The sequence below is a fragment of the Symphodus melops genome, assembly GCF_947650265.1.
Source record: "Symphodus melops genome assembly, chromosome: 22".
Taxonomy (NCBI): Eukaryota; Metazoa; Chordata; class Actinopteri; order Labriformes; family Labridae; genus Symphodus; species Symphodus melops.
This window is the reverse complement of record NC_136712.1, coordinates 10,547,072-10,574,169: the sequence shown is the minus strand read 5'-3', so window position 1 is coordinate 10,574,169 and position 27,098 is coordinate 10,547,072. Positions and strand designations below refer to the sequence as shown.

At 39.3% G+C, this 27,098-nt stretch overlaps 1 protein-coding gene across 5 annotated transcripts in view; it reads left to right on the top strand.

Moving 5' to 3' along the window:
* gsap (gamma-secretase activating protein) overlaps nucleotides 1-24,759 on the top strand; it is a 31,445-nt gene extending 6,686 nt beyond the window's left edge. For 3 of the 5 annotated variants that reach the window (XM_079334724.1, XM_079334723.1, XM_079334727.1), the window contains 15 exons: nucleotides 1,583-1,652; nucleotides 3,750-3,829; nucleotides 3,974-4,054; nucleotides 4,283-4,405; nucleotides 4,535-4,590; nucleotides 5,896-5,927; nucleotides 8,020-8,081; nucleotides 10,904-10,999; nucleotides 15,635-15,705; nucleotides 15,909-16,009; nucleotides 16,723-16,842; nucleotides 19,351-19,412; nucleotides 22,345-22,449; nucleotides 23,163-23,259; nucleotides 23,470-24,759. In XM_079334724.1, coding sequence (XP_079190850.1) covers nucleotides 1,583-1,652; nucleotides 3,750-3,829; nucleotides 3,974-4,054; nucleotides 4,283-4,405; nucleotides 4,535-4,590; nucleotides 5,896-5,927; nucleotides 8,020-8,081; nucleotides 10,904-10,999; nucleotides 15,635-15,705; nucleotides 15,909-16,009; nucleotides 16,723-16,842; nucleotides 19,351-19,412; nucleotides 22,345-22,449; nucleotides 23,163-23,259; nucleotides 23,470-23,570 — 1,257 coding nt within the window. In that variant the 3' untranslated portion in view covers nucleotides 23,571-24,759. Of the gene's footprint in view, nucleotides 1-1,582; nucleotides 1,653-3,749; nucleotides 3,830-3,973; nucleotides 4,055-4,282; nucleotides 4,406-4,534; nucleotides 4,591-5,895; nucleotides 5,928-8,019; nucleotides 8,082-10,903; nucleotides 11,000-15,634; nucleotides 15,706-15,908; nucleotides 16,010-16,722; nucleotides 16,843-19,350; nucleotides 19,413-22,344; nucleotides 23,132-23,162; nucleotides 23,260-23,469 lie in introns of those variants that run through there. The other 2 variants (XM_079334725.1, XM_079334726.1) reach the window with 2 other exon arrangements.
* The last annotated feature ends 2,339 nt before the right edge of the window (nucleotides 24,760-27,098 follow it).

The window sequence follows — 27,098 nt, the reverse complement described above, 5'->3', positions numbered from 1 at the left end:
GAGAAGATGGGAAGATGCACTGACTCTGGAGAGAAGAGACGACAAGGGGACAGAGATCAAACTTACTTAAACACTAACAAAAAGAACAAGGGACAGATATGCTGTTTGGGCACAGTGCTCACTCTGACTCAGCCTTTATTAGTAGTAATTAAGATGTTCCAACTGCTCTGATAGATTGTAATAAATTCTCTCTTTAGAGGTTAAATGAGTCACCAGCTTCATTAGTGCAGCTTGCACTGGGAAATTGGACACCACACTTTATGTATTCTTTGTCGCCTCCATTAAATGGGGCCAGCGACGCAAAAAGCGGACGCTTTATCAAAGGTGCTTGCTCGTGAATATACTTTTCCTTGTTTCAAGGCAGTTTGTAACTTTTAAAGAATACTGTGCAAATTGAGTCCCTTGTTCCTTATCTGTCTTTCTTTTCACCCTCCTCTTACAATAGTCACACGGTGTTTGAAGAAATGTCTTTTTGTCAATGCTAGTTTAAATCTTGTGTTCAAACCGATGAGATAATGTCGAGAAAAAAAGATGTTTTTACTCAGATGAACTGTGGCATTGAATTTTGCAGAGAATCTTAAAAGACACCAAAAATGTTTTATGATTCTATGTAAATATCAGTAAAGCCACTGAAGCTACATCGATCCAAGAAATCTTTTCAATATCCAACTAATACATCCACAGTTTGTTAGCATGCTAATGTTAGCTCGTAGCATGGCTTGAGGCTCATTTCAACCTTTAATATGCTAATGTTTACATTTTTGCATTTTCATCTTATTAACCATTATCACTTAGTGGGCATTTATGCGAGGTACACTGCTATGTTAAGCTAATCATGTATAAATGTACCTCCTGGTGGTGTTCGGTAAATAGTCAGTCTTGTAACCAAGACCACACTAACCAAGACCAGACCAAGTCCAGAGTGCTCCGAGACCGTTTTCTTTTAGAACGAGGCATTTTCCTTCCAATCACAGTAATGACGCGGAAAACTAGCCTTTGCCTCTCATGGGAAGTCTTGATTTAAAATCCAGAGTCCAGAGTTTTAAATGGCACAAATGTATTTGCCATGCTAGCATAGCTAAAAAGTTAAGACCCTTAAACTAATTAAATATATCAAGAAAGAGTCTTGAAAGGTATATTTCCATAAACGATAAATAATCAGTGGTAATAAAACTATTAATAAGAATACTTATTATAACCAATAATACTTAGTTTCCCTTCTGTGGACAGTTGAGACAAAGAAACCTCTGACCCCACTGTGGTAACAGGTGAGTGGTGTCAGTCAGTTTTCGTCCATAAAATCCAGGTTGTTTACTTCAAATAGTATTTAAAAAAAGAAAGGGGTGGGGGGGACTAATTGTGTGAGGGGAAGTTAGAAGTGCACAGTGAGGCTAATAGTTGTCTCCTGCTTCTAGTTTTTACCATTATATGTCACAAAATGTCACTTTGCATTAAAATGTAACAAGTGAACTTTAGTCACAATCGTTGTTTCCACTTGACAGTCTGAAAGAGGAACATGTTGTACTGCTGCTGTCACACCACTTTTGACCCCCCTCTCCCGGTGTTTCTGCTCTGCCTTCAGATCATCGAATGGCTCTGTGACAATGTGAACCCGTTCGAGTCCTTTGATCAGGTCCAGGAGTTCATTCTGGGTCAGTAGCAGCTGCACCATGTCGACAAAAAAAAGAGTCTCTTAAGTATCACTTCTTCTTCTTTTTTCCTTTTAGAGTCTAGCTGCACTCCTGCCTTTTAATGTCTCCCTCTGTGTTTGTGGTTACCAAAGTGCTTACATCTTGTCTACACAAAACAGAATTCTTTCATCAAGTCTGTTTGGCTTTCAAATTGCTTCTCGCTGACTTATCCCAGGCGGAGAGATGCAGGGTCTGGAGAGATAGATTAGAGAATGAATGTAGTTATTTTTAACCAGCACAGAACAGCTGTAGGTCTATAAGGGGAAAAGAGAATCACTGAAAAATGCCACAACATTTGCCAAATATGGAATTACCATATTTACAAAAAACAATTGTCAGCGAGTTAGAAGGTGATTAGTTACTGAAGCTAGTTACCATTATTTTAATGCTCCCGAAATCACACACATGCACTAAAAGGACCTGTGGACATGCATTAGTGGGGGGATGTCAGAGTCGGGCTGATACACAGAGAGCGCACCAGAGCGGTTAGGGGTTCGGTGCCTTGCTCATGGGTACCTCGGCAGTACTTGGAACGTGTCGAGGCACCCAAAGCAACTTCCATATTATTTTCCAGGATCTTTATGTGTGCATTCTTAATACAACACGAGAAACCCACTTGTTCTGCATCACTGTTTACAGTGCCAACATTTTTTTTTGCAGGTATGCCCTCTGAAGACCACAAGCTATTGTTTTAGCCTCGTATCTTGCCTCCCATAATGTCTCTGTTAGAATTAAGTGACTTACAAAGAGAAACACATAAGGCAGAAGCTATAAAGTAACACATTCACATTGGTGTATAATTTGTAATATTTTAACTAGATCTTCTCCTCAATGACTTTCATATTTTGACGATATTCATATCATGTTATTATGTGACTGATAGTCGATTTGTCCTGTCCACAGTCTCTCCAGGGACTCTGGACTGGAAAAGAAATTTGATAAGACAAAAAAAATCAGATTGTTCTGACAGTCACAGTTGCTGCTGCAGAAACTCAAAAAAGTTGGCAGGATGTTTATTCAGCACCTCAACAGAATAGTCAATACCAGGAAGCTTGGTTCACCTTTTCAATTTGTTTACCCAAGAGAAACAAAAAAGTCATCCAAAACACAGTAGCAGTAAGTAACACAACAATAAAGGCAGTAGAGTACAAAACGAGAGCATGCTCTTTGTATCGTGATATATTAATAGACAAGATAAAAATCGTCCAACCGTGCTGTTTACAACTTCACAACAGCAGGAATAAAGCTGCACAGCTGTATTCCCGGCTTATATCCCTTATCCAAAAATTGGCAGAACTGTTTTTCAGCCACTAATCCATCCCGCCCATCTATAGATTCTGTGTTCCCTTTCATCCAACAAACACATAGAAACACAAACAACGACACACACAGCACCCTGTTTCCTGATGATGCCAGGTCGAATCCAGGATACTGAATTACTGTCTCTTAAAAACAAACAAATACAACACAAGTAAATGCTCATCCTTTTGTTTCTTACCAAAAAACCTGATGGGGACTGAGAAACAGTAGACAGGCGTTTGACGAAAAAAAAAAAAAATCCCTGTTTGGATCCGTCTGTGAACCAGATTTGAGGATTTCTTTTTATTTCTCAGCAGCTTAGCCTTTAAAGACTGCAGCACAGGTATCAAATCCACTGGCTCTTGTTCAAAAAAAGGACACATTCACCTTAATTATCCCAAAGTCTGCAACTAAAACGACTTCATTATGTCAAAGTAAAATGATTGTAATTGAGTTTTTTTTTTAGATTGATGTTTGTTGTGTCCTTAGGGAGGTATCAGACAGACAACACATAAAGAACCCCACAGTGCATCAACACGGTTACACACATAAATACATTCTTTACCACTGAACCTGCCGTTTGGCAAAAAAAGCGTTCTAGTGCCTTGTTTGTCTTGTAGGCACTTTAGGATTGAAATGTTGCAACTGATGTATGGAACAAAAGCCTGACTGTTATCTCTCTCTCTCTCTTGCTTTCTCTCTCTCTCACACACACACACACACACACACACACACACACACACACACACACACACACAGCGTCTTTGTACAGGATAAGCTATGAGAAGTCTCTCAGCCTGGATAAAGTCCTGCCTTACTCCTCTGTGTGCGACAAGAAGGTACAACATACACACAATTGCACAGACATGAATACACATAGCACATGTTTGCAGCTCTGTTTTTTTTGTTGAAAAAAAAACACACACACACCTACACACACTCACTCACTTACTCATACACTTGCGTGTCTCTTTGTATTCTAGGAGATACCAGTGTGTCTATCAGAGGTCCCTGGTGTGTCATGTACCATCAATGTACATACAGAGTCTGTGTTCAAAGGGAAGGTAATGATATGTTTCAATATTTAAAACACAGTTGTCGCAAGGATGCAGAGTTATTGAACTACTTTAAGGGTTTAGAGTTGGTAAAGATGAATGAATAAAAAAAAAAAGTGATTTTTAAACAAACTTTTTGATTGAACTTAATTAAGAAACAATATCGTCATTTATTTGTTGCAATGTCCTTGCTGTGTCACTGTTGGATTGTGTGTGTGTGTGTGTATGTGCATGCAGGCCAGAAATCTCCAGGGTTTCTGGTTAGAGCTGCAGTGGAACACAGAGAGGACAAAATGTCTAGATGCTGGTCCTAACCCCAGATACAGAATGTCACACATACAAGGTGACTGGGATAAACTGGTGAGTGTGTGCAACAATCACAAGCACATCAAAAAAGCATTGTGTAAATGTTTTGTATTAAACTAACAGAGTATATTTTCAGCCCTCAACATTTTTATTTTTTTTTTATTATTATTTTTTTTATGTCAGAAGTCGGAGAGGAGATCGTCCAGTCACATGACTCACATGGAGGAGAACACTAAAAAGTAGGTCTACATCCCACCAGAGCTTTTGTTAAGAAAAGGAGACTCACAAACCAAAAAGTGTTGTGACAGTGTTGTCAGTGTCTCTTAGGAGGAAATAGTTTAATTTACCCAAGCCCCATTATAAGACCTAAAATGAATATTGAGAAATGATTGGGGTTGCAAACCTTTTTCGATCTGTACTCCTTGAAATCAACAATAGCCACATTACTGCTAAACAAGCTCCTCTGTTATTTTTGATTCTTATTACATACATGGCTTTCTCAGAAGAGGCATTGCAACAATGTTACTCAGCTCTAAATCCACTGGTTGCTACTGATGGTGTCGCTTTTAGAATCCGAAAATATGAAACTGTTTTTTTGATTTTTCGACAAAGAAAAATGTCTATTTCTTCACAACAGCTGTGGATTATTGCACACTTTGAAGCCCTGTCGAGGATCAGTCAATCACTATGGTGTTAGGGGCATAAACTTAGAACAAAGTGTGTTGACTTGGAAAGAGAGAAGTCTCTTGTTAGTAGGATCGAATCATTGTCGACCTTTACAAACCAAAACATGAAGTTGCTTTTCTTCTCAGATATTTTCGATCCGTAGAGTATGATCCGCAGTTTGAAGAATTACACAGAACCTGATGTTGTGAAGATGTCACCCAAGCACTTTTCAGTGTTAGACGACACATTGGTAAAACTCTCAGACCATGATAATTTGATATGTCTTGTCTGAGCTTCTACCTTAATTTTCATGACCTGTTGGGAGCCCTGATAAATATGCCTCCACTCACTCTCCACCAATGCGTTACGAATATCAATGCACATCAGGATTGTGGATGGCATAACTTAACCAAAGTCAGTGTAAACTATAAAACAACATGAAAAAAACACAAATCCAAGTCCTCACTAGTATACAGAAACACATAAGGTTTTTAAATCCTTACAATGATGAATACATGATAAGTTAAAGATCGAGCCACTTAGTAGTTTATGATGAAATGGCTCCATGATGTACCTGAATGCACCATCGATGTAAACCTGCTCTGAATTACTCATACCTCTCCCGTGTTTGTACTCATGATCAAACCAACAGCTTTTTGGTTCACAATTAGCCTCCCCTATGCTAAACTCCAGCACCTGCAAAAAAAATGAAAAAAGACGTTTCTGTCATAGTTTACATATATTTTTTGCTGCCATCTGCAGCAGACGAGCAGTCCACTGCCTCTGCTTCCATCATAAAAGTAAGACTCTTATTATAATGCTGGCTGGAGGGATTTTTTATTTTTTTTGTAACTCAAAGCTTTCTTCTTTTTTTGCAGAGTTCTATCAACGGTAGACACCTGGTGTCTTGGTAAGAGACGGCATGAGCAAACACACACAAACACTCGAACGTAAATCCATAGATGGCAAACTCACTCATACACACCACACAAAGAGTGTGAACGCCATAAATAACAAAAGGGGTTTTGCGTTAAAGTGTTTTCTGGTTTGTGGGTTCCACTGTGGTCACATGATTCACAGCCACTGGAGAATTCAACTAAACAGAACCACCATGTTAATTTATCTTGGGAGGGAGAGAAAGGGAGGATGAGAAGAAAGGAAGAAGAAGTGAGAGGAAAAAAAAAACAACAACGAGGGAGGGTTGTTACAATTATATAACAGTGTTGAGATGGGTACTTCCTCCTGCTGTCTCCTTCGTTTTCCTTCTCTCCTTGTTCATCACGCTGGCTCTCATGACTACAGTTAAGCTGTTATGAATCAAAGGCAACACGCAACCTTCTCTAACCTCAGTTAAAATACACATGGATGAGCTCATATAGCCACAGACTCCCTCCAAGTACAGAAAAAAACAGTCAAATTCAATTCAATCACATCTTAGCGCTGAAAAGAAGCGTTACCCCTGGTTTTCCTATAAATGTTGCACCCCTTGCTTGAACGTACAGTTAAAGGTCTTACTCTGTCTTTTTCTAAAAACCCAGACACAAGTCATTTTAAAACCCAAGACTCAAGCAGTGTATTGTGTTACTTGCAGGCTGTAATTTGATCACGTGATAACATGCTGCAGCCCCAATGATGTTCTAATGATTTCACTGCATGCTGACTCAGCAGAATCCCAATACAATCAACATGTGCCTTTCACTTTTATTAAATTATTATTACAAAATGATGAATTGATTTTACACAATTCCTCTATGAATATATAGAGCGGCTGTGGCTTAGTGGGTAGAATCGTTCGTTTCTCAGCTGGAAGGTAGGGGGTTCGATCTCCAGCTCCTGTAAACTTATGACCGATGTGTCCTTAGGGAACACAATTCAGTTTTTCCCGCTGCTTTGTCTGCAGCCTTTGATTGATTGATTGATTGATTGATTGATTGATTGATTGATTTAAAGTGTATGAATGGCTGAGTTTATACTGATGCACACTTTACTGTACAGTGTGCCAATGGGTACTGTATGGCGTAAATGGCGTAAAAGTGCTTTGTTACTTGTTGTCCATCTAACATCTAAAAAGTAATGTACATTATGTTGTAAAATGACCATAGATTGTGTCTTATTTCTTTTTATTTTATTGAACTAACCCTAGCTGGTTACACCTCCTCATTTATTTTGGTATCCTGTGTGTTTCTTGGATAACTCTGAGAGCATTTTTGTAAAGCCATTGATCCGTTATTTGTCACCATGGTGACTTTAATGCTAAAATACCGTCTAATGCTGAACTGCTCATAACTAGATTAAATGAATGGAACAATAAGCAATACCGATTTCAAATCAAATAAGTCTAAAAATATTCTGAGTTTTACATGAAACAATAGGCACATTCTCCTAAATATGTACATTTTAAAGGGGTGATCAATTAAAACTGCTGACAGGCTTTGAATGAATCTGGCAGTGCAGCCTGTCAGTAAGCTCGGCTCTGCTATATTTATCTGTAACATAGAAGACTAACATAAAGAAGCCTGCTTCTATGGCTGTGCAAAAGGGATCAAAAAGATGGTGTGTGCAATAATTTATCTACAGTAACCGAGCGGGAGCTTGGTCCACTTTTTTGTGGCTGACATAAGAAAAACTGCACTATGCATACACACTCTTAACACACACACACACACACACACACACACACACACACACACACACACACACACATACCCAGAGGGATTGCAGCCTCATAACCCCAGAGCTGTGTGGTGTATTTTTTTTAAAGCCAATACACACTCCTCCGGATTCCTTTAATATCCTTGATTCAGTCCTTTTTTTTTTATTAAAGCCATAAAGAAGTCAGAGTTTGGGTTTCTTCGATTCCTACTGATGGCTTGTTTAAAGATGTTACTGCACCGACACCTGAGGTCGCCTGTGGTGCTCATTGGAGTGTATCAAGCAGCATAAACGTCTCTTCAAACAGTTCTTTTATGTGCACCTACTCACTACTGGCTGCTTTCCTTTAGATATGAAGCTGGTGCCACTCTTCCAGGAGGAGGACAAACAACAGAGGGCGCTCATAGGCCTGGTGAGAGAGACAGAAGCTGAAAACTGTTAATGGCTGCAACATCACACGATCACAAACACTGCTTCAATCATGTTTTTTTTTTGTTTTTTAAATGTTTGGACCCTGAAATCGACATGTCACCCCCCCCCCCCCCCCTCTCTCTCCCTGAATCTATCAACGGCCCTATCTCCAAATAAATCATAAAAAGCCCCCCAAAATATAAACCTTTAAAAAACAAAAACTGTGAATGCTCTATAGTAACTTGAGTCATTGCTCGCTCATGCTATTAAGGCTAAAGCTAACCAGTCAATGCAGCCACTTGAGTGGCAGTATTAACTCATAAAACCTCATTTGCCTCTCTTCCTTCAGTTTCTTCCATAAAAGGAAGCAAGTCTGATAGGACAATAGAAGAATCAGAAGATTTAGTCCAGAAACATGAAAGTCACTAAATAAAGAAACAGTTTTTGTTTATTATCAACTTAAAAAAACAAAAACCTTCAAGTTTCCTTTTACGAAATGTGATTGTCAGGCGAGCTGTAGCTCTATCCTGCTGTGTTAACGGCATTCTTCCCACAGCTGGTGCTAACAGGTGCCAAACCTAACGATTTACAACACTAAGCTGCACTTTACAGCAGCAGGATCCATTTATGATAGCAGGACAAATTAAGGGAACATAATTATCGATAGGGCAGTGAAGCAAAATAAATAATGTATAAATATCAAGTGAAGATAAAATATGATTTAATGCTACAAAATAAAAGACTACAATTTATAACCATACAATGAAATAATGAGGCTCAATAGGTAAAAAAGTACAATAAATCTGGTCCTCTGATGGCTATAATAGAAAAATAATAATCAATAATTCTGTTACAGTGAATCATATTGTTTACAGCATCTACTACTGCCTTTATTTCCAGCAGTAGATATCTACGAGTGTTTTAGTCAATGCAACCAGCTGGCACCATGATCCGCTAAATCGACTCGTTCAGGTGAATTAGCATGTGACCAAAAACAAAATGGTGCCCTGCATGCAGCGAGCAATTAGTGTGAAGCCTATCATCAATATTTATTCATTTCATTTTCTGAGGGGTAACCATATTAAAGTATGGGTTTTGGAATTTAATTGGATATAAAATGAATCTTAATTGGATATCAACAGCAGCAACACAAAGAAATCTGTAAAAAAAAAAAAGTGTGTGCTAAACATGTAGGTAGAAATATTAGCTGGCTAGCTTAGCTTATTTTAGCTCAGGAAATATGAGGAAACAGTAAGCCCGACTGTCAATCAAGTCCTCTAAGGCCAACCTATTAACCAGCTACATATCTATCTTCAACAAGTGTAAAAAAACTATGGCTTTACAATGCAATACACATTCTCACATTGCTGAATTTGTCCTTTACATGTTCAAGTAAAGCTGTTAAACAAAACTCTCCTCATGCTATCTAAACAGTCCAATGAGTTATTAATTAAGAATCTTTGACATTCAAAAGTTTCTCCAGAACACTTTTAATCGCCTCCACTTACATCCACCCCAAACATGATATATAGAAGTAATCAGTCTTTGTGCTGATGATGTGTTTGTTCATGTAGCCCATTGAGGAGTATTAGTACTTCAGTCTGTTTTATAACCAGCTAAAAAAAAGCGCCTCTCTGGAGCTAAAGGGCTGTTTTGTGTTGGACTGTTTGGGTGCCTTACACTTATTTTTCTTGTCAGATCCTCTGCGTTAAAGTGATATGCATCTTAAAAGACCTAAAGTATTTTGAAAATCTTCAAGGCACCACCTGCTGAGTGGTGCCAGACTAATGAATCATTCAGGTAAAGGATCAGCCAATCGTTCATTCATGACAAAACATCGGGGCGTTTAAAAAAACTGGAAGTCCTTTAACAATCCCAAACGGCGGTAGTTCCAACCCTGCCAGTCAAAATCAAAGAGCAGGAGGAGAATAGGAAATAATGAAACGGCCTGGGATGCTGCTTTTGAGATACAACGCCTTCCGTGGAGTCCCTTTGTTGAACTGTGTTTTTTTTTTATCTTCTCTTAACTGTAGGAGAAGTATGAAAGGATGGGTGCATGGTGAAACACTTCCTGGTAACCTTCCTCTGTAGATACATTCAGATTGTTGACATCCAGCAGTTTAACAGCTGCTATAGGTGAATTGTTCCTCTCACATGGGCTGATGATATATAGACCTTTAAAGATCCACAGTGAAGTGCTGACAGCTGGTGCTTTCCCTCCATAGTCATCTTTTAAGGTGAAACTGCTGTTCCGCTTCAGATGAGTCGACACTTTTAAAAAAAGGGCGTTTTAAGGTCCCCGTCTGCAATTTATTTTTTCCTCCTGAACGCTGTTTGATGGACAATTTCATATCCTCCGTTTTTTTCCCTGTACTCAGCATAGTTTCTGAAGAGTAGATAGCTTCAATTTAATGGAGTTCAGGCTAGATGCTAGCAGTCGCTCAGCTATTCTTAGAGCGACCCAGCCATCCTGTCTCTGTTTTTTCTCGATGTATCGTCTTTTCCTCTAACATCTATTCCTCTTTTTCCTCATGCCCCTTTTCTATAAACAAGTTCTCGACTTTTACTTTCACGTTTTAACTTCTCACACCCACCATCCCTTTATTCTCTTCCTCTTCTTCCCCTCTTCTTTTTTCCTCTCTATGGTTAAATCAATTTAAGGACACTGTAGTCGAGGGAAAAGTCGAGGTGAACTCAATTTGACCCTGCTGAGTGCACGGCAAAGTATGCTTAAACACACACACACACAAACTATTACCTAAACACAACTTCACACACACATACTTGTAGAGAAAATAATCTGTTTATATCTTCAAATTTCAGACGGTTGACAAGCTCCGTGAGCATCTCAACAGACACGTGCCTCGACTGGGGAAAAAGAAGATTGACTCACTCGTTGTCAACTATGTCGCCAAACTGGTTGGTACCGTGTGGAGAGTGTGTTTGTGTGTGTTGGAGAGAGAAAAACTGAGGAGGAGGGGTTGTTTTTTTTTTGTTTTTTTGTTTTTTTTTCACAGGCACATCATTCTACAAGTTATGTTTACTTAATGTCCGCCCTCACCCTTTTTTGGAGAAGGTTAAGTGACACTCAGCCTGGATGGCTCAGTGGAAAAGGCAGTGAGTTTTCCACTTTAACTGAACGCTTTGACAGAGCTTTCAGATGGATGTGTGCTCTTCAGTTTAGAGAGGCTGCTGGAAGCCATCAGGTGTCACTCCTTTCAAAGACACAGCAGTTCTCCAGTTGAAAGATGCTTCCTCAATCCACATTTTTCTTTTCTTTTTTTTTTTCTTTAGCTCCAATTCATGTCATTTCAACCTGGGATGTGTTTGTGTCTGGGAGAGAAACAAGAAAAAAAGATTTAGCCTTAAAGAGTTGTCAACAATGCTTTATTAAAAAGTTATTAATTGGAAGACTAATTTCTCCCTAAAAAATAAAAAAATAATATATATATATATTGCACACAGTGGAGTCAGCATGTGTTCAAGATTCAAAAACAAGGTCTGCCTAAAGAGGGCGCTCCTGAGCTGGTGGTGGGGGATATCAATGCCCTCAGGAGGTAAACTGGCACCTCTCCAGACCAATTTCCAGATTTGGCTCGAACAGGGACTTGAACTAGTTGACCTCCGGTTCCAACCCAAGCCCCTACAGATTGAGTTGCTACCACCTCCTTCTCCTTTTACATGTTATTTAAAGGCGTCTTTCATTACCTTTAAAGTTACCTTGCAAACACAGAGATAAACATGAATAACAAGGTTTACGACAAACCACTGATGCAATCAGCATTAAAAAGACACATTTATAATCAAATCAATGTCAAGAGGATTCATGAGACAAGATGGAGAATGATCCGGCTGTTTAGAAAGACAGGGTTTGAAAGTAAAGTCAGAGTCAATGTTACCGATGTCTGGTGGGAGGGAGCTCCAAAGGCGGGTATAGCTTAGTCGATTGAACAAACACGCCAAACAGAGGCGATAGTCCCTGATGCATTGGTCGTAGGTTTGGCTCCTGTTCTTGACCCTTGGGTGCATGTCCATCCAGCTCTCTATCAAAAGCAAAAAAGTCCCCTCAAAAAGGAAATTATTCTTTACTTTAAAGACGCAAATACAACATTTACTGGAGTACAGAAGCCTCAAAGCAGACTTTCATCCATACATTGTATAGTACACTCTGTGTACCCATTATAAGGAAGTAGTTGTTTTTGAGAGCTTGACTTTTAAAAAAACAAATCTCAATCCTTTGAGTTGCAAACGGTAAAAATCCAAATATAAATGGGCTTAACTTACCTCATTAGCATTGATGACGGCATGTTATGGTCTGACCTATCACAGTGACCCGCCTGTTGTTCTGGTTTGAGATCACCAGAAAACGATTCTGTTGTCTGGAGAAAGAAGCTTTGTTAGGTTGAGATAAAACGAGCTTTGTTACAGTAAAACGAGCTTTGGTTTCCTGAAGATGGCTAAGTCGACATCACAAGATAATAACTCAAATGAAGTCTTTCTCACACAAAATTGGGTAATACAATGTATGGATGTACTGTATAATTACCGAGAGCTTTTGTACTTTTGGGTTCTTTTAAACAGACATGAATTCCTAGAATTGATGCATTTTAGAAATAGTTCAACATTTAGGGTAAAGACGGTTCTACAGTTGGTTGATTAATCAGCCTTAAAGGTGATTGTTAGCAGGGATTTGTTAACTTCAGATGGAGCTGTGGATCCCACTCTTTCTAATATTCCAAGCTAAATTAACTGGCTGTTGTTTTAGCCTTTAATTAAGCAGCAAGAAACTCATCATTCATGTTCCCATTCGACGTTTTCCAAAATAGGAAATTAGACTTTACCAATATAAAAGTGTTTTTCCTCGGGTTACAGAATCATCATTTCTAGATTTAAAAGTATATCAAAGTACAGCTTCCCTTCACATCTTCACTTTGAGCCACACCTCCATGTTTTGTAACCACCCAAAGAGCATCAGGTGGGACCTGCATGACCAAGTGGAACAGAGGTAACCACTCTGCGTCTCAGTAGCCTATAGAGAAAGAGCTTCTGTAAAGTCAGTCTTTAGTATTCCTGAGAGGTAAATCCCTTCACAGCCAGGAACCGTTGAAAGCAGACATACAGCATATATCAACAGAACGGTATTAAATCAGGCCAAGGGTAAGGCTGGAATTGAATAGAAATCAGGATGCACCACGTTTTGGGACTTTATGGAATTGCAAATGACAGAGGAAGAAGAAAAAAAAAAGGAGCAAAGAAATCTTCCCTGTATCGGTTGATGGCTCAGCTCGGTGGACGACAGGCTCATGAGTCTTAGCCTGTGTCTTCAGAATCAAAACGAAAGTAATGAGAATAGTAGTGTCTGTAATCCTTTTTTTTATTGCCCTGCGATTGAAAAACGAGGTTATCATTGAATTTATTCAGTAAAAGTTTCATTAAAAAAAAAGAAGCTTTCTGAGACGTGTCTCTTCAAGAACATCGTCTTACCTCACCAGCCGGATGATGAGTTAGGACATTACGCTGATTCATGCTTTAAAAAATCTGGCTGGTTGTGTTTGAACTTGTCACTGCTTATTGAGACTAATGACTGCATTGACACTGGGGAGAAGTTGGGGGGTGAAACAGATTAGAGCTTTTAAGAGCAAGCGAACTTCTCTTCTGATACATTACAGCTTCACAGCACATTATTGTCAGACTTATTCATCCTGTCCCTGTTGCTACACACAAACAACAGCTTCCCTTATCTACCTCAAACGATGTGCAAAGAGCAACCTGCACACAGCTAAATATGAAAGAGCTAAAGCGTGTTTTTATTATGCATGAGGGTGATCCTACAGGTCATTAAACTCTTCCGCAGCAGGGGAGCTACACCGAGTGAGTAAATCCAGTCTCTTTGTCGTGCCGAAGCTCATTAAGACAAATCGCTGATTCCAGATTTTATTCAAACAGAAAGTCACATGGGGAACACAAAGCCTGAGTCAGTGGCTTTAAATCACTTGTAGGCCTTTTGTTCGACTTTCATTTCAGCTTAAAAAAACGTCTTGCCTCCATCACTCTATCTTTTTTTTTTTTTTAAAGGATCTTCAAGGTCTTGGATTACAAAAGCAAGAGATTTTAGCTGGAGTCGTAATGAAACTAAATAATGCATTTTGCTTGAATAGCCCCATTGTTTTGGGGTTTTTTTCTTTTTGTTTTTTGTTTTTGAATGAAGACAATGAATATTTGAAATGGGAGAAGAACTGGTTCAATTCATTAAACATTTAGTTGTTTTTTTTTCATTTATTGTTTTTCCAGACTGGTGGATGAATAGTTTGCAGTGTAACTTGGATTTTCTGACTTTTTGGGGATTTTCTTTTTCATCTGTATCGACTTAAACGCCAAATGAATCTCTAAAAGCATAAATCTCTGTGACTAATACAACAGGAACAAAAATATAAAAACACCCCTAAGGAGCCAAGACGCTACATGCAGGTTCACGCAAGTAGTTATTGTAAACACAACCTCCAGCTTCTAATACACTATCTGTCCTTCTTTATTCAAAGACGTATAAATGATCAATATTTCAGCGCCTCAAACAAATGTTTACGTCTGGATCGTTAACAGGAGTCGATAATTCAAATGGAAATTGTTCCAACAAACAATTAGAGGAGAATATGACATTTTAACAAAAGTAAAGCAAACTGTTTATTTCATATAAAGCCTAGGGCAGAAGATGGAGGTAGCTATACACGCATTACGTAGGTGCAGACTAAAGAAGAAGAAGATAGGCCCGCTCACTTGATTTCATCCAGAGGTCTCCTTCATATAAAGGTCGTGGAAACTATTCTTGTGGATGGGCGCAATTTTGCTAAGCAAATATGCAAATTAGTTTTGTGGGATTTTCCATTGTGATACATTTTAATTAGGGATGTTCAATAAGAGAAAATGGTACAAACTGACCCCCGAGGAGCTTATTATTACATTTGTCCCCACACCTCTTTAATTTTGGTGAAGTCAATTTCATAAGTGAAGCTAATTAAATTTCCCACCCTGAGGTCACAGGAGGGGCTTGTGCAGTGTTTCCCACCGGTGTGCAGGATGTGAACCAGGCAGATTCTTCCTGTTATCGCACAGGAGATGATAGAGCTGTGTGTGTGTGTGTGTGTGTGTGTGTGTTAGAGCAGGCAGCTGGCATGTTTCAGCCAGTCAAGTGCATGTGAAGTGATCCTGGATGCTGACAGAAGCATTGAGAAATGACGCGTCTGAGTGTCCTGCTGAAACCTGTGTTCACATCCTGTTCCAATTAGTTGACTTGTTCGCTGGAAATTAAATTGGGAAGTTGTGGGGAGGAAAAAGGAAAGTGACAAATCTGAACGTAGAGTTCCAAGCAGGAAACATCATCACGGCAAGAAAATGTCTCAATTGTATGTTTTCAGGTGTTTCACAGAATATGTTAGTGTTGAGCAAAGTTTCCTGTAATTCGACCGCATGTGGAGGACAAATGTTTTATTTGAATCTAATCAAGCATCTCCTTCCCTGAGCACTAACATGTGCATGTCTCTGTGTGTGTGTGTTTAGCTGGAGCTCATCAGACACATGCTGGAGTCAGTCTGGCTCAAGCGTAAACTCAGCCAGTGTGTTTTGTGCTTGTGAGTACCCCTCTCTCGTCCTTTTATGTCTTTATATCTAACTAATGTGTTGTACGAAGCGATGACAGAATATGTGCATCTTCACGCATGTGTGCACCTGCCCAAAAATCCCTGTTGTGTGCGTGTCCACATGTGCAAATTGTCTGTGACCCCTCTTCACGTGCGCTTATGTAACATTCCTGTCCAAAATTCTTCTGTTTGAGTTCCAGCACGCAGCAGGGTAGTCCGGCCGAGTGGTCTGTGTTTCACTTCATGCTTCGGATCTCAGAAGCCACGAGGGGTCTCTGCCTGCCCCTCCCACCTGGTACCATCCTCACACTAAACACACACACACACACACACGTTCTCATCCACTTCCAGTTGTTATAAACCAGCCTGTCTCGGTGATACTCAGAATAACAATGTGTGTTTGCACTCAGGGACAGCAAATCCACCCTCTTCGGCACTAATATAACCAAAAATATGTTGAACATTAGCATAGTGCAGACATGTGTAAAGAACAGTGTGAATACATTTTCAATCATTTGGCTTTTTTTTTTTTTTTTGGTCACACGATCTTTTGATATTAGCATGAATAAAAGTGAAATTGTAAGAATCTTAAACTCTCTGACATTGATAATGGAAATGAACCAGGGCTGTTTACTTACACTATTTTACACAGGTGCTGCAAGTAAGGGTGTATACATGTTTGTAAAGGCAGTCTGAGTAAACTTCCTGTTGGTCAAAAAGTGTAAACAAAAAAAAAACAAATAAATTGACAAATAAATATCCTGCCTTTTTTTCAGGACTTTTGTTAAGCCTGCAGTTTGGCACCTTTTCAAAAAGGTCTCATCTATTATATCTCATATAATGTAGTTCAGGAGCTCAGTGGTAGTTTGTCGTCTATAAACCAGAAGATGAATATGATGCATCTTTAGTGTCAATGGCTGTTCTGTTTCTACTTTTTTGTACTTTTACTGAAAATAAAAAGCTAGTTTTTCTTCCTGTTTTAACTTTTGTTTCTGTCCTCCCCTCCAGGCTATCACACCCTGTTGTCATTGTTTGCTGTGCGTGTGCTTCCTCATCACACCTTCCTACAGTACATTGACCACGGTGTCCTGCAGCTCACTGAAACCTTTCTGTCTCGTCTCATGACAGGTACACACACACACACACACACACACACACACACACACACACACACTGTCTGTGAGCACGTCTAACACTTTGGCCCAATCTCAAGTTCTTTAAACATCAATTGAAAAGATTGCTGTGAAATTTTGAAACTCACTCATGTTTCCCCTGAGGATTAATTTTAACAACTTTAGTGACCCATAACTTTTCATTATGTGCCACCATCTGCTCAAGACTCCATTTTCAACTACTCGTGTTTATGAATAAACGATGACTAAGCTATCATCATTCCCACAAGCCTTCGCTGTACAGATTAGAGGTTAATACAAATGTAGGTTATCCTGCTCATTTGAGATAGGAACCTTCTAAACATTGTTTGCATCGTCATTGCAATCATGTCTGGTTAGCATTTACTCAAAGAGACCAAAATAAAGACTAAGACTAACTTGTTTACCAGCTTGTCATGTCTGATGAAAAGTTTTGGTGAATTTACATTCCTGACAGATAATCTCACAAGAAATAATAAAAATAAAATATTGTGTTTCCCAAGGCTGGCTTGGAGAAAGGAGAGTTTATGCTATGTCAGGTAAACTGAACTTTACGATCACAAAACAAGCTTCTGTGGACAAAACAAAAAAAGGAGAATCTAAATTTTCCTTGAAAAAACCCCCACTAGTAGTGGAAAAAGAGACCCTCAATTACAAAGGAGCAGCACGAGTGCAGCTAAACAACACATGCATAGCAGTGGGTTGCCTCTTCTCGCCTGCTGTTTATGCTCTATCCTTAAGTAGGAAGTGGTCACAGGTGAGATCAATCACCTGCTGCAACAAGAGCGAGAGATGCAGCTGGAGCTCAGAGCAGAGAGAGAAAACACCCCAAAATGACACACAGCGAAAACTTAAAGATCCTGCAATATCTGACAACAATGCATTTAATTAGATGAAAGGTTTTACCAGTTGAACACATAAAATAAGCACCACTGCACTTTACCTTTTAAGATGTTTCTTTATGTACAAGGAAGTCAGACGTTTGAAAGGAAATACAATTTGACCCAAATGCAATATTCAGCATGTGGACAAATGTGAACTATACAGTATGCCAAAAATATCAGAACGTCCTACTGATAAAACATTTAATGAATGCATCAGACCAGTCTTCCTCACTGTCCCACAATTCAAAGCACCAGGTTGCACCATGCAAGAAATGAAGGACAACAACAATATTGTAAAAAAAAAAGAAAATAATCCCAATCAGACCAAACCCCAAAAAGATGCAAAAAATAAGTTGTTTTTTAGACTGTATGCTACACTGTAGTTTACCACTTTCACATTTAACTTCCACATTCAAAGACCAGACTTATATGGGGCCTGGCACACTGCAAAATAACCACCAACTGGCAGTCATACTACAGTCTAACTATGAACTCAGTATGAAGTTCGTGCTGCACACTGGGTTCAGGAGTAGTATGTAGTAGGCTGTTTCGTAAGCAGCCCTATATTGCATATTTTGTATGTTTAAGGGCGGAGGTCATACAATAACAGGAAACACTGTTCAAAGGACAAACTCGGAAACTTGGCGGTGACATCAAGAAACAAAATATCTTACCTCCCGTGTTATTCTTGATCTTCTTGTACTTCACAAGTTTCTCCCCCATGAAGAGAACAAATATCATTTGAAGGACAGTATCAGACTTCGAAGTGGGAGGAAATGATAGTTTGATGTGTCCTTTGGGATTAATACTATAAATTATCAATCATCTATGTTTCTTCGTCTCCCTCGGTAATAATTGGCTGGGCAGGTGTGCACTCATCACAAACACACAAACTCTCTTTGGGAATATTTCAAAGGAATCAGTTTTGTCGAGCCAGGTTCCAGATTTCTAAAATTCTTTACTCACATAAATCAAACTATTTCATTGGTCAGATTTACTGTCACTTTCAAAAAAAAAAAAAATCATGCCAAATATCATAAAAACAAATCATACATAGCTGTTAGCATTGCTAATGACCTCTGTTAGTGGAGAAATGAAAGTACTTTTAGTGTGAAACATTAATCAGGTGCAGCAGCTGTACTTCTGAGAAAAGTATTTAATAATCTAAGAAGGACTCAAATGATTAGTGTTTAGCCAGTCAACACTACAAAAGTTGGGATGCACAGAACACCTTGCATGTACTCTCCCAGAATGGTTTGAATGGATTGATCTAGATGCATCTAAAGCCATCTGTGGAATATAAAACAAAAGTGTCAACATGTGATTCTTTGTTTGCAAAGAAAAGTAAATCTATAAACTGTAAGGTATCGCTCTAAAATGCTTTTAACGCATTAAATTCAGCATATGGGAAGAAGAGCTGAAGCCTCCACAGCATTTTGGGATTTTGTTGACTTTTTGTCAGCAGTGTCTTTATAAGAAAGGGGGGGAAAAAGCAGCAATATTTCTTTAATCCCATGTTTCCTTTTAAAGGTTGTGAAACGCCATGTGAGAATTTTCTTCAGACAAGTAATTAGCATCATGTCGTCTCTCTTTGCCTTCAGATTTGGACAACAGTGATGCCAACGAGAGACTGAAGTTCAGCGTACTCAAAAGACTCCCTGAGGTACTTCTCTGTTTACGTCTCTCGAGCGTGTGCAGCCAAAAACATTTTATTTAAAGCAGGGCAAGGAGTAGTGTGTCTCACAGTGGTAGATTAAAGGAGCTGTCTGGTTTCATCGCACGGAAAAGAAACACTTGGCACATTAACAGACGTCTACAGTATGACACACTGTGTGCAACAGGCCCGGAGTCTATTTCTTAGCCTCCATGTGAAACGATTCAAGAGGCTATTACAGTCCTATCTATTAGCGAGGGGAGAGTGTTGATCTTTTTTTTTCTTTTTCCAATGGCTCTCTCTTGCGAAACGTCCCATTCTGGTCCAATTAAGAGTTTGAAGTTATTTTGGGTCTTATCTCCTTCAAGTCCCCCTCAAACCAATCACAAAGCCCTTGTGTAACCGGCTAGTGTTGTGTGTGCGTATATTGGGAAGGGTTTAGTGTGCTCTGAAGGTAGTTTTTCTGCTGAGTCTCAGGCTGTTTTATGTGTGTCCCTATCTCTTTTGTAACTTCCACGTGTTCCCGTGTGGCTACACTATATTGTGTCTGTGTGTTTAGTTCACATTGTGATCAGAGGAATGTTGGGTGTTTAGCTTCTGCGCTCTGTTTCCTGCACATCAGACTTTTGTTCGGTGAGTTTGGCAGGCAGGATAGATTTAGCAGGTACAAAAACACACACACGAAACACACACACACACACACACACACACACACACACACACACACACACACACTCCCACAGAGCCAGAAAAGGAGATGTTGGCCTCCTGTAGGAAAATCATACCGTGGCTCAACCCAGCATCCCGATAATTCCCATTATGTAAGATACAGGATGCTTTGCGTCAGGGTGCTGCATCACAATGTCAGGGTTTGTTTTCGCTACAGCGACTTGCTGGTTCCTGCTGCTGTGCATCATTCTGCTTATAATACAGCAGCTGACAAGACATAAACACAATTAGGCAAAACATAGTTTGTGGAAGTATTGTAAGTGTAAAGATGACAGACTGGCACTTAGCATATTCAACAATAACAGTCTGTAAAATTATGCAATTTGCTAGTCAAGCTTTGTAAGGATGCGATGTATGCCGCGCTCCCTGTGGGTTAGGGTGCAGAGCAGGGGAGGAGCAAATCATCAGAGCAAGTTGTGAGGTGACCAAAGTAACCCAACGACAAAAAAAGCTAGGCTACTTTTTGATGCATCTGTCCACTATTAGGAGAAAGACCTGGCCTTTTTTTTTTCTCTCTGGGGAAGAGGAGAAGACAAGTCGCAAAGAGGAAGAGGAGGGTGTGGGTTCATGAAATCCTCAGGACACTGGAGGATTTGGAGGAGTTCTGCTGGTTCTTTTTTTTTTTTTTTTTTAAACACACATGGTACGCCCAAACTGTTGGAAATACATTTTATTTTCAAACCAAAGCTCTCTTGCATATGTCCAGGTAAACTGCTCTTTAAACTAGAGCTTGGAAAAGTGGAACGCCGGTTGTTGTGATCTGATCTTCCTAGTAGTTCCATTAAAGGCAGTGTGCAAATATTAAAGAAGGATAATAATATTTACATGATTAAATGACCATACATGGAGACATAATCATGGGGATTGCCTGGCTTCATTAAAGGACACTTGACACATTATCAATAAGATGCTTGAAAAACTGCACTACTAATTTAACTTCAACACCAGTCGCTTGATTTGGACCAAACAGCATTAGCTTAATTATCAGATTCCTGCTGATTCTATAGTGCATGATTGCTGTTCACTCGGATATGCTGTTTTTTTTTAACATTTGTTTAAATGTACTAATGTTTGTTGTAATGTACTACTGGTTCAGATCAGTTGGTAGAGCAGACAGTCCATGTCGTGGAACTAATCGCAGGTTTGACTCTTGTCATTTAGTTCATGTCATCTCTCTCCACACATTTCCTGTCGATCTCAAGCTGTGCTATTAACCCCTCGACGCCTATTGTCGCAAATTTGCATCAAACCGCTTCTGCTCCAAATGGAGCCAAAATAGCGTCTGTATTCCTCCACTGCCAGTTGATGCATTTTCAATACATACTTAGGAACCTTTTGCAAACATTAGTTTGATGTGCTATGCACATGCTATTTTTATGTAATATCATTTTATGTGCTATTATCAAATAAACGTTCTCAACTTAATTTAACATCTTAAAAAAAAAATTTTAATACTTAGAAACAAATTCAGCCGTCAAGGGGTTAAATAAAGGCAAAGCCTGTACTAAGGATAACAACCTACAGTTTGAAAGGATTTAAAGATAAGTTTCTTCTTTCACATGTTTACTTTTGCATCAATGGTGATGGACGGTACAAATAAATAACTCGTATAGTTTAAACATTTTGAACATAATGATGTTTTGTCTTGCGCTTTCAGTTCATTAAAACAGTTTTTTTTTTTACTCGTCCCACATGTCAGTTTATAATGAGGCCAACAACAGCGTGAATACTGAACAAAAAAAAAAAAAGTTTGAACACTGATGATACAATTTAAAAGCATTAATCAGCGGAGTAACTTGGCAGATGTGTTTGTCTGTGCTCTCTTCCTCTCACCTCTGATAAAACCAAAAAAACCCTTCGAGTGATTCAGCAGCTCCACTTGGCAGCGTGTTTGAAGCTAGACAGAAAGCCTCCTTGAGTAAAAGCTGCTTTCTTTCTTATTGTCAGTCACACCTGTAGGTTTTGTTTACCCAAGTCTTATTTATTACTGTAGTGTGCATTTCCTAACACTGCCAAGTGATATTTCTCCAAAATAACTCATTAACAGTCAAGTCCTCCAAAGTCATTTTGAGCTCCAGTTAGCAAAATAGAAAAGGACAGATGTTCGTATTCTTCTGGGATGATTGTCTACATGCCTAAAATAAAAACTATAGGATGTTGTGTGTGTGTGTGTGTGTGTGTGTGTGTGTGTGTGTGTGTGTGTGTGTTTTAGCCTATGGAGCAGAGGATCTATCACATGTGGGACCATCCTGTCAGTTCAGCTTCAATCTCCAGAGATTATGTCAGGACTCTTCTGGAGAAGCACAACAAAAACAAGGTAACGCCGCCTTCAAACCGTTCATACCTTGTGTCTCTTAAAGCACCGTGGTCATGCTAACAGAGACAATGAGAACATCATGATAAGGTATGAATAAACATAGGACATACAATGGATAGTCTAATGGTAAAATGGTCGGTAGGTAAGTCAATCAGTGTATTTAACAGCAGTGGTAACATCAAATATGTGAGGCCGTACTTAACCAGAGCTGTGCTAGCAGCACCAACAAAATGTACTCTGAGAGAATCTAGAAATGGTGAGTAAATCACACGGGCAGGTTCTTGTTTCTGCAGCTCTACAAACCTCCTTTAGAGTTGAGGTTTAAGTAAGTACATAGAGCACAAACCTCAGCATGCAAACATTTGCTTATGTTGTATCTTCCGACAATGTTACAAAACAATGTCCCACTTCTGCTTCTTTATTAAATGTCTTAAAACAGGGACCAAAGTTATACAGCTAACTCAGAGATCATATTTGTACCTAAGCGTGCTGCTGGACAGCTCCAGTCAACTAAATTGGCTGGCAGACCGGCACAAAGAGCGAGAAGCATTTCTTGCAATGACAGATTCAGTAAGACTGGCTGCCCGAAAAGTTCAACTTTATCCAAAAGAGGAAACAAGTGACTTTCTGGATTTTGCTGCAGATTTGACTTGACTGTGTGTATCCTGGAAAAAAAAACCTACAGAATGTGTTTGTTTTTCCTTCCTCCACAGGGATTTGCATTCACTGGCAGAGACAAGCCAGGCTTCAGACCCGAGTTTCTGCCTCTTACCTACCTGGCAAAGACACTCTCTGATATAGAAGAACAAGGTATGTGTGCGTGTGTGCGTGTGTGTGTGTGTGTGTGTGTGTGTGTATGCTGCCCAGTGCTGAAACAGATGTCTTTGAAGGATTAAGACATGATGTGTATGTTTTCTGTGCAAGTTTGGTCAGAATGCGACAGGTGAAAGTGAGGTAACATGCAATGATATTCTCCTGAAACTGTGTCTTTCTCTGTTGATTCCTCTTCCTGTTTTTCAGCTCTGAACCCTTTTGAGGAGCAGGAGAATGTGGATGCTCGGTTTGTGGAGGAGACGGCTCTGAAGCAAACATTAATACTGCTGGGCTATGAGGAAAAATAAAGGATGCCGGAGGGGGGAGTGGAAGGGCTGAGCGAGACGGCAGTAGATGGATGGATTGAAAGAGAAACAGATGAGGGGGAAAATGTGTTTCAGAGAACAGTCATCATCGACTGACTGGGCCTTGAGGACAAGTAACGGATGGGTGGATGATGGAGGGATGGAGGGTGAGAAGTGAGAGATGCGTGGAGAGATTGAGAGGCAGAGTGCTTATAAACAAGCTCTCACTGGCTGATGACAAATTAGGGTGGGGCAGAGGGGGAGATGGATGGAGACGCCTTGGAAGGAAAGACGGAGGAGAGGATGAGGAGTTTTTTTTTCCCCCACTTTTATTTTTTGTGATCACTGAGGATGCTGGGAAGGGAGAAGAACTGTTTATTTTTTTCACACCAACAAGAATGCAGAAACAGAACCAAAACATCAAGCAAAGTTTTTAATTTAATTAAATTAAATTTAGATGGTATACTCTTTTAAATTCCTGTTGAAAGTCTACAACCGCAGGCAGCTTTTCGTATGAAGTCATAAATCTGGAGAAGCAACAATCTCACTCCCGTTCTTCGGCAACTTTCTCTCACACAATTTATGAACACGAACGTCAAAAACTGCAAACAGACTTTATAAATCATTCGCACTTGTTTATCCTCCTCGTGCGGCTGCACCCTATCAACTTGATTACATGCTGACAAAAGCTTCACAAGCAAACAGCAGCTTGATTTGGCCACTCACCGGCTGCTGTTCATTAAATCGGATTTCAACACTTCATTGCAGCTCTATAACTCAGTAGCACTTAAAAAGAGTCAAAATGACAACCCCACAGAGATATAAGAAAGATAATATACACATTTGAATAGACTCATTACTTTCTACATGCCTTTACCATTTTTTGTTTTTCAAAACTAAACTGTCACATTTGCATTAAGACGACTGAGATTTAGAAACTCCACATCAGGAACATGTAAGAAATGGAAGAGAAACACTTAGACCTACTGTTATTCCCTTGTTGTGAGGATAAGAAGGGCATGCTATCATTTCAAAATGTTGATACTGCTGCTGGTTAGATTCTTATGTTTCAGTACTAATGTATCCCTTGCTCTGAAGTCTTCTCATTAGCATCATCCGAACAACAGCAACCAAAGACAAACGTTTGGCCAACTTTAGTGTAAAAGTGGCTACATTTTCATCACACTGACACTTTTCATTAAAAAAAAAAAATCAGAGTGTTGCTAAATTTCATGCATGCTGGGTTTAGGTCCTACCGCCTGAGGAGAAAGACCTTTAGCCTACGACGGCTAATGTTAGCTAACGTTTGTTGTTTTTGATGCGCCATTACTTGGGCTGAATTTGTGACAACAGAAACATGTTATACTACATTTGTACGAATTAGGAAAGCAGACTTCAATATTTTTAAAGTGACTTTCTTCATGTAGCAGAGCGACAAAAATCTCTCCTCAAAAGAATTTATAAAACAGCAAATATAGAAAAGACTAAACAAGCTTAATATACAAGAAACGAGAAAGGACTTGGCCATGACTCAGCCTGCATGCTCACACACACACACAGTGAAACATCTGCTGTGAATAAGGTTGTTGTGCGCCCTCAAACATGACTGCCCTCTTACTGTCAGTGAACTTCTCTGGAGGTAGCGCTGATGACGTTTGCGCGTGTGATGTGTTAATAATTCTTTACGCAATGTCTGAATGTTGGCACCCTACGAGACTAAATACCAGAGATTATTTACATCTTATGTTTGAACCAATACATTCCTGTGCCAAAAAAAAGGGATGTGTTTACATTTTAACATTTTTGTACAATGGATTGTAAATAAAGAGATTTTTGCAACAAGTGCACCGTGTTTCTATTTAACTGACGTTTTCTTTGAGAGCATGTACGCAGAAGCTTAAAGGAAACACATAAGCCTTGGCTCTCTTTGAGCATGTACGCAGAAGCTTAAAGGAAACACATAAGCCTTGGCTCTCTTTGTTTCTATTGAATTTTCTTCCACTGCTGAAAAAAAGAGAGAATGCTTTACTGTGGAGCCTTGAAATAATAAATAAAAAATGATTTCCACACACAGTGAAATCATTTTCTTTGTAGCTTGAGAATCTCTGCAGAGGAGGAAGTGAGCTTTCTGACAGCACCTGAGTGTTTTGGACGGACTCAGCAGAGTTCCACTGAAGACAGGACATGAGTCACGTTATTGCCAAATTACACACTTATCTTTTCGTACTGAGGCGTTGTCTATATTACTACAGATGTCCTCAATCAATCCCTCACATGATTTCCTCCTTGACGCCTCTGTTATGCAGTCAGTGTTATGTAGCTGGATAATACGCACAAACAGTCAGGGGAACGTTTATCTAACAGAGCTGACCATCGGCCTGCAGTGGATAATCACTCGCACCACCTCAAAGTCAGATTGACTGTAAACTGCTGCCTTCTTAAAGCTTTGAACACATTTGACTCAGTGTGTTATAATTAAACTAAAAAGGTGCACAGCTAAGTACTAATTTAAAAACTTTTTTGCCACTATCAGCAGTATATCCTTTTTTTAAGCTCATTTTTCCGAGTGTTAACTGATTACTGTAAGCATACTGAATAGCATTGCATTGTTTATTATGAGAAAAAAAAATCCCACAGCACCTGTCCTTTTAAGAGAAAAATATACCAACAGAGACACAAATGTATGTAAATGGATTTATAACTCTGGTTTTAAATTCATATTTAAAACCAGAGTTACCTTTAGCAGCCACAGCTGCTGCACTCAGAAATAATTTGTCGTCTATGGTAACCACACAAGAGTTCCCCCTTAAAAAACTGGGATCACAACAAAAAACAAGCTGACAAATCTCGCAGAACATAATCTTGAGTAACCGACTCTGAACTTTCCACCCCATTTACAGCTCTTTTTAGTCCCTTTTTAGATTGCCATCTCCTGTTCCTCCTCATTGACATTCTCCTCTCTCTTGTCATCCTCTATACGCTTTCATTGCCCAATCTTCTTTCTCTATTTACATTTATCATTTCAGGCGATGTTCTGGCACTCTTTAGCCAAGCTTAGAGCTTAAACCAGCTGCAAGATTACAAGTGTGGGGGATGAAACAGCAACAAGACTGACAGAGATGTTGAAATATTGCAGCGTAGAACACATTTATAGTGTCTAATGAACCAACTGCATGTTGCTCAGGGCAGAAATACATCCACAACAACGCATCACATGCACATGATGTAACAATATACACATTCACTTTATCTCTCCCCTGTACTCTGTTTTGGCTTCCACTTGTCTACAGTATTTGGTGTTACTGCAAGCAAGAGTGTAAACAAGCTCTTGCCAGTAAGTTTAAAAAGAGAAACTAAATTACAAACAGATGCAGCCTGTGAGAGTTGCTCCCCGATGACACAAACAGCAGCAGTATGCAGGAACATGAGTATGAAAAACGGATATAAAAGAAGCAAAATGACTGCAATGCACTGAAAAATAATGTAGTTTTTCAAGTGTAAATGAAATGTATTTAAAGGACAAACCAAATC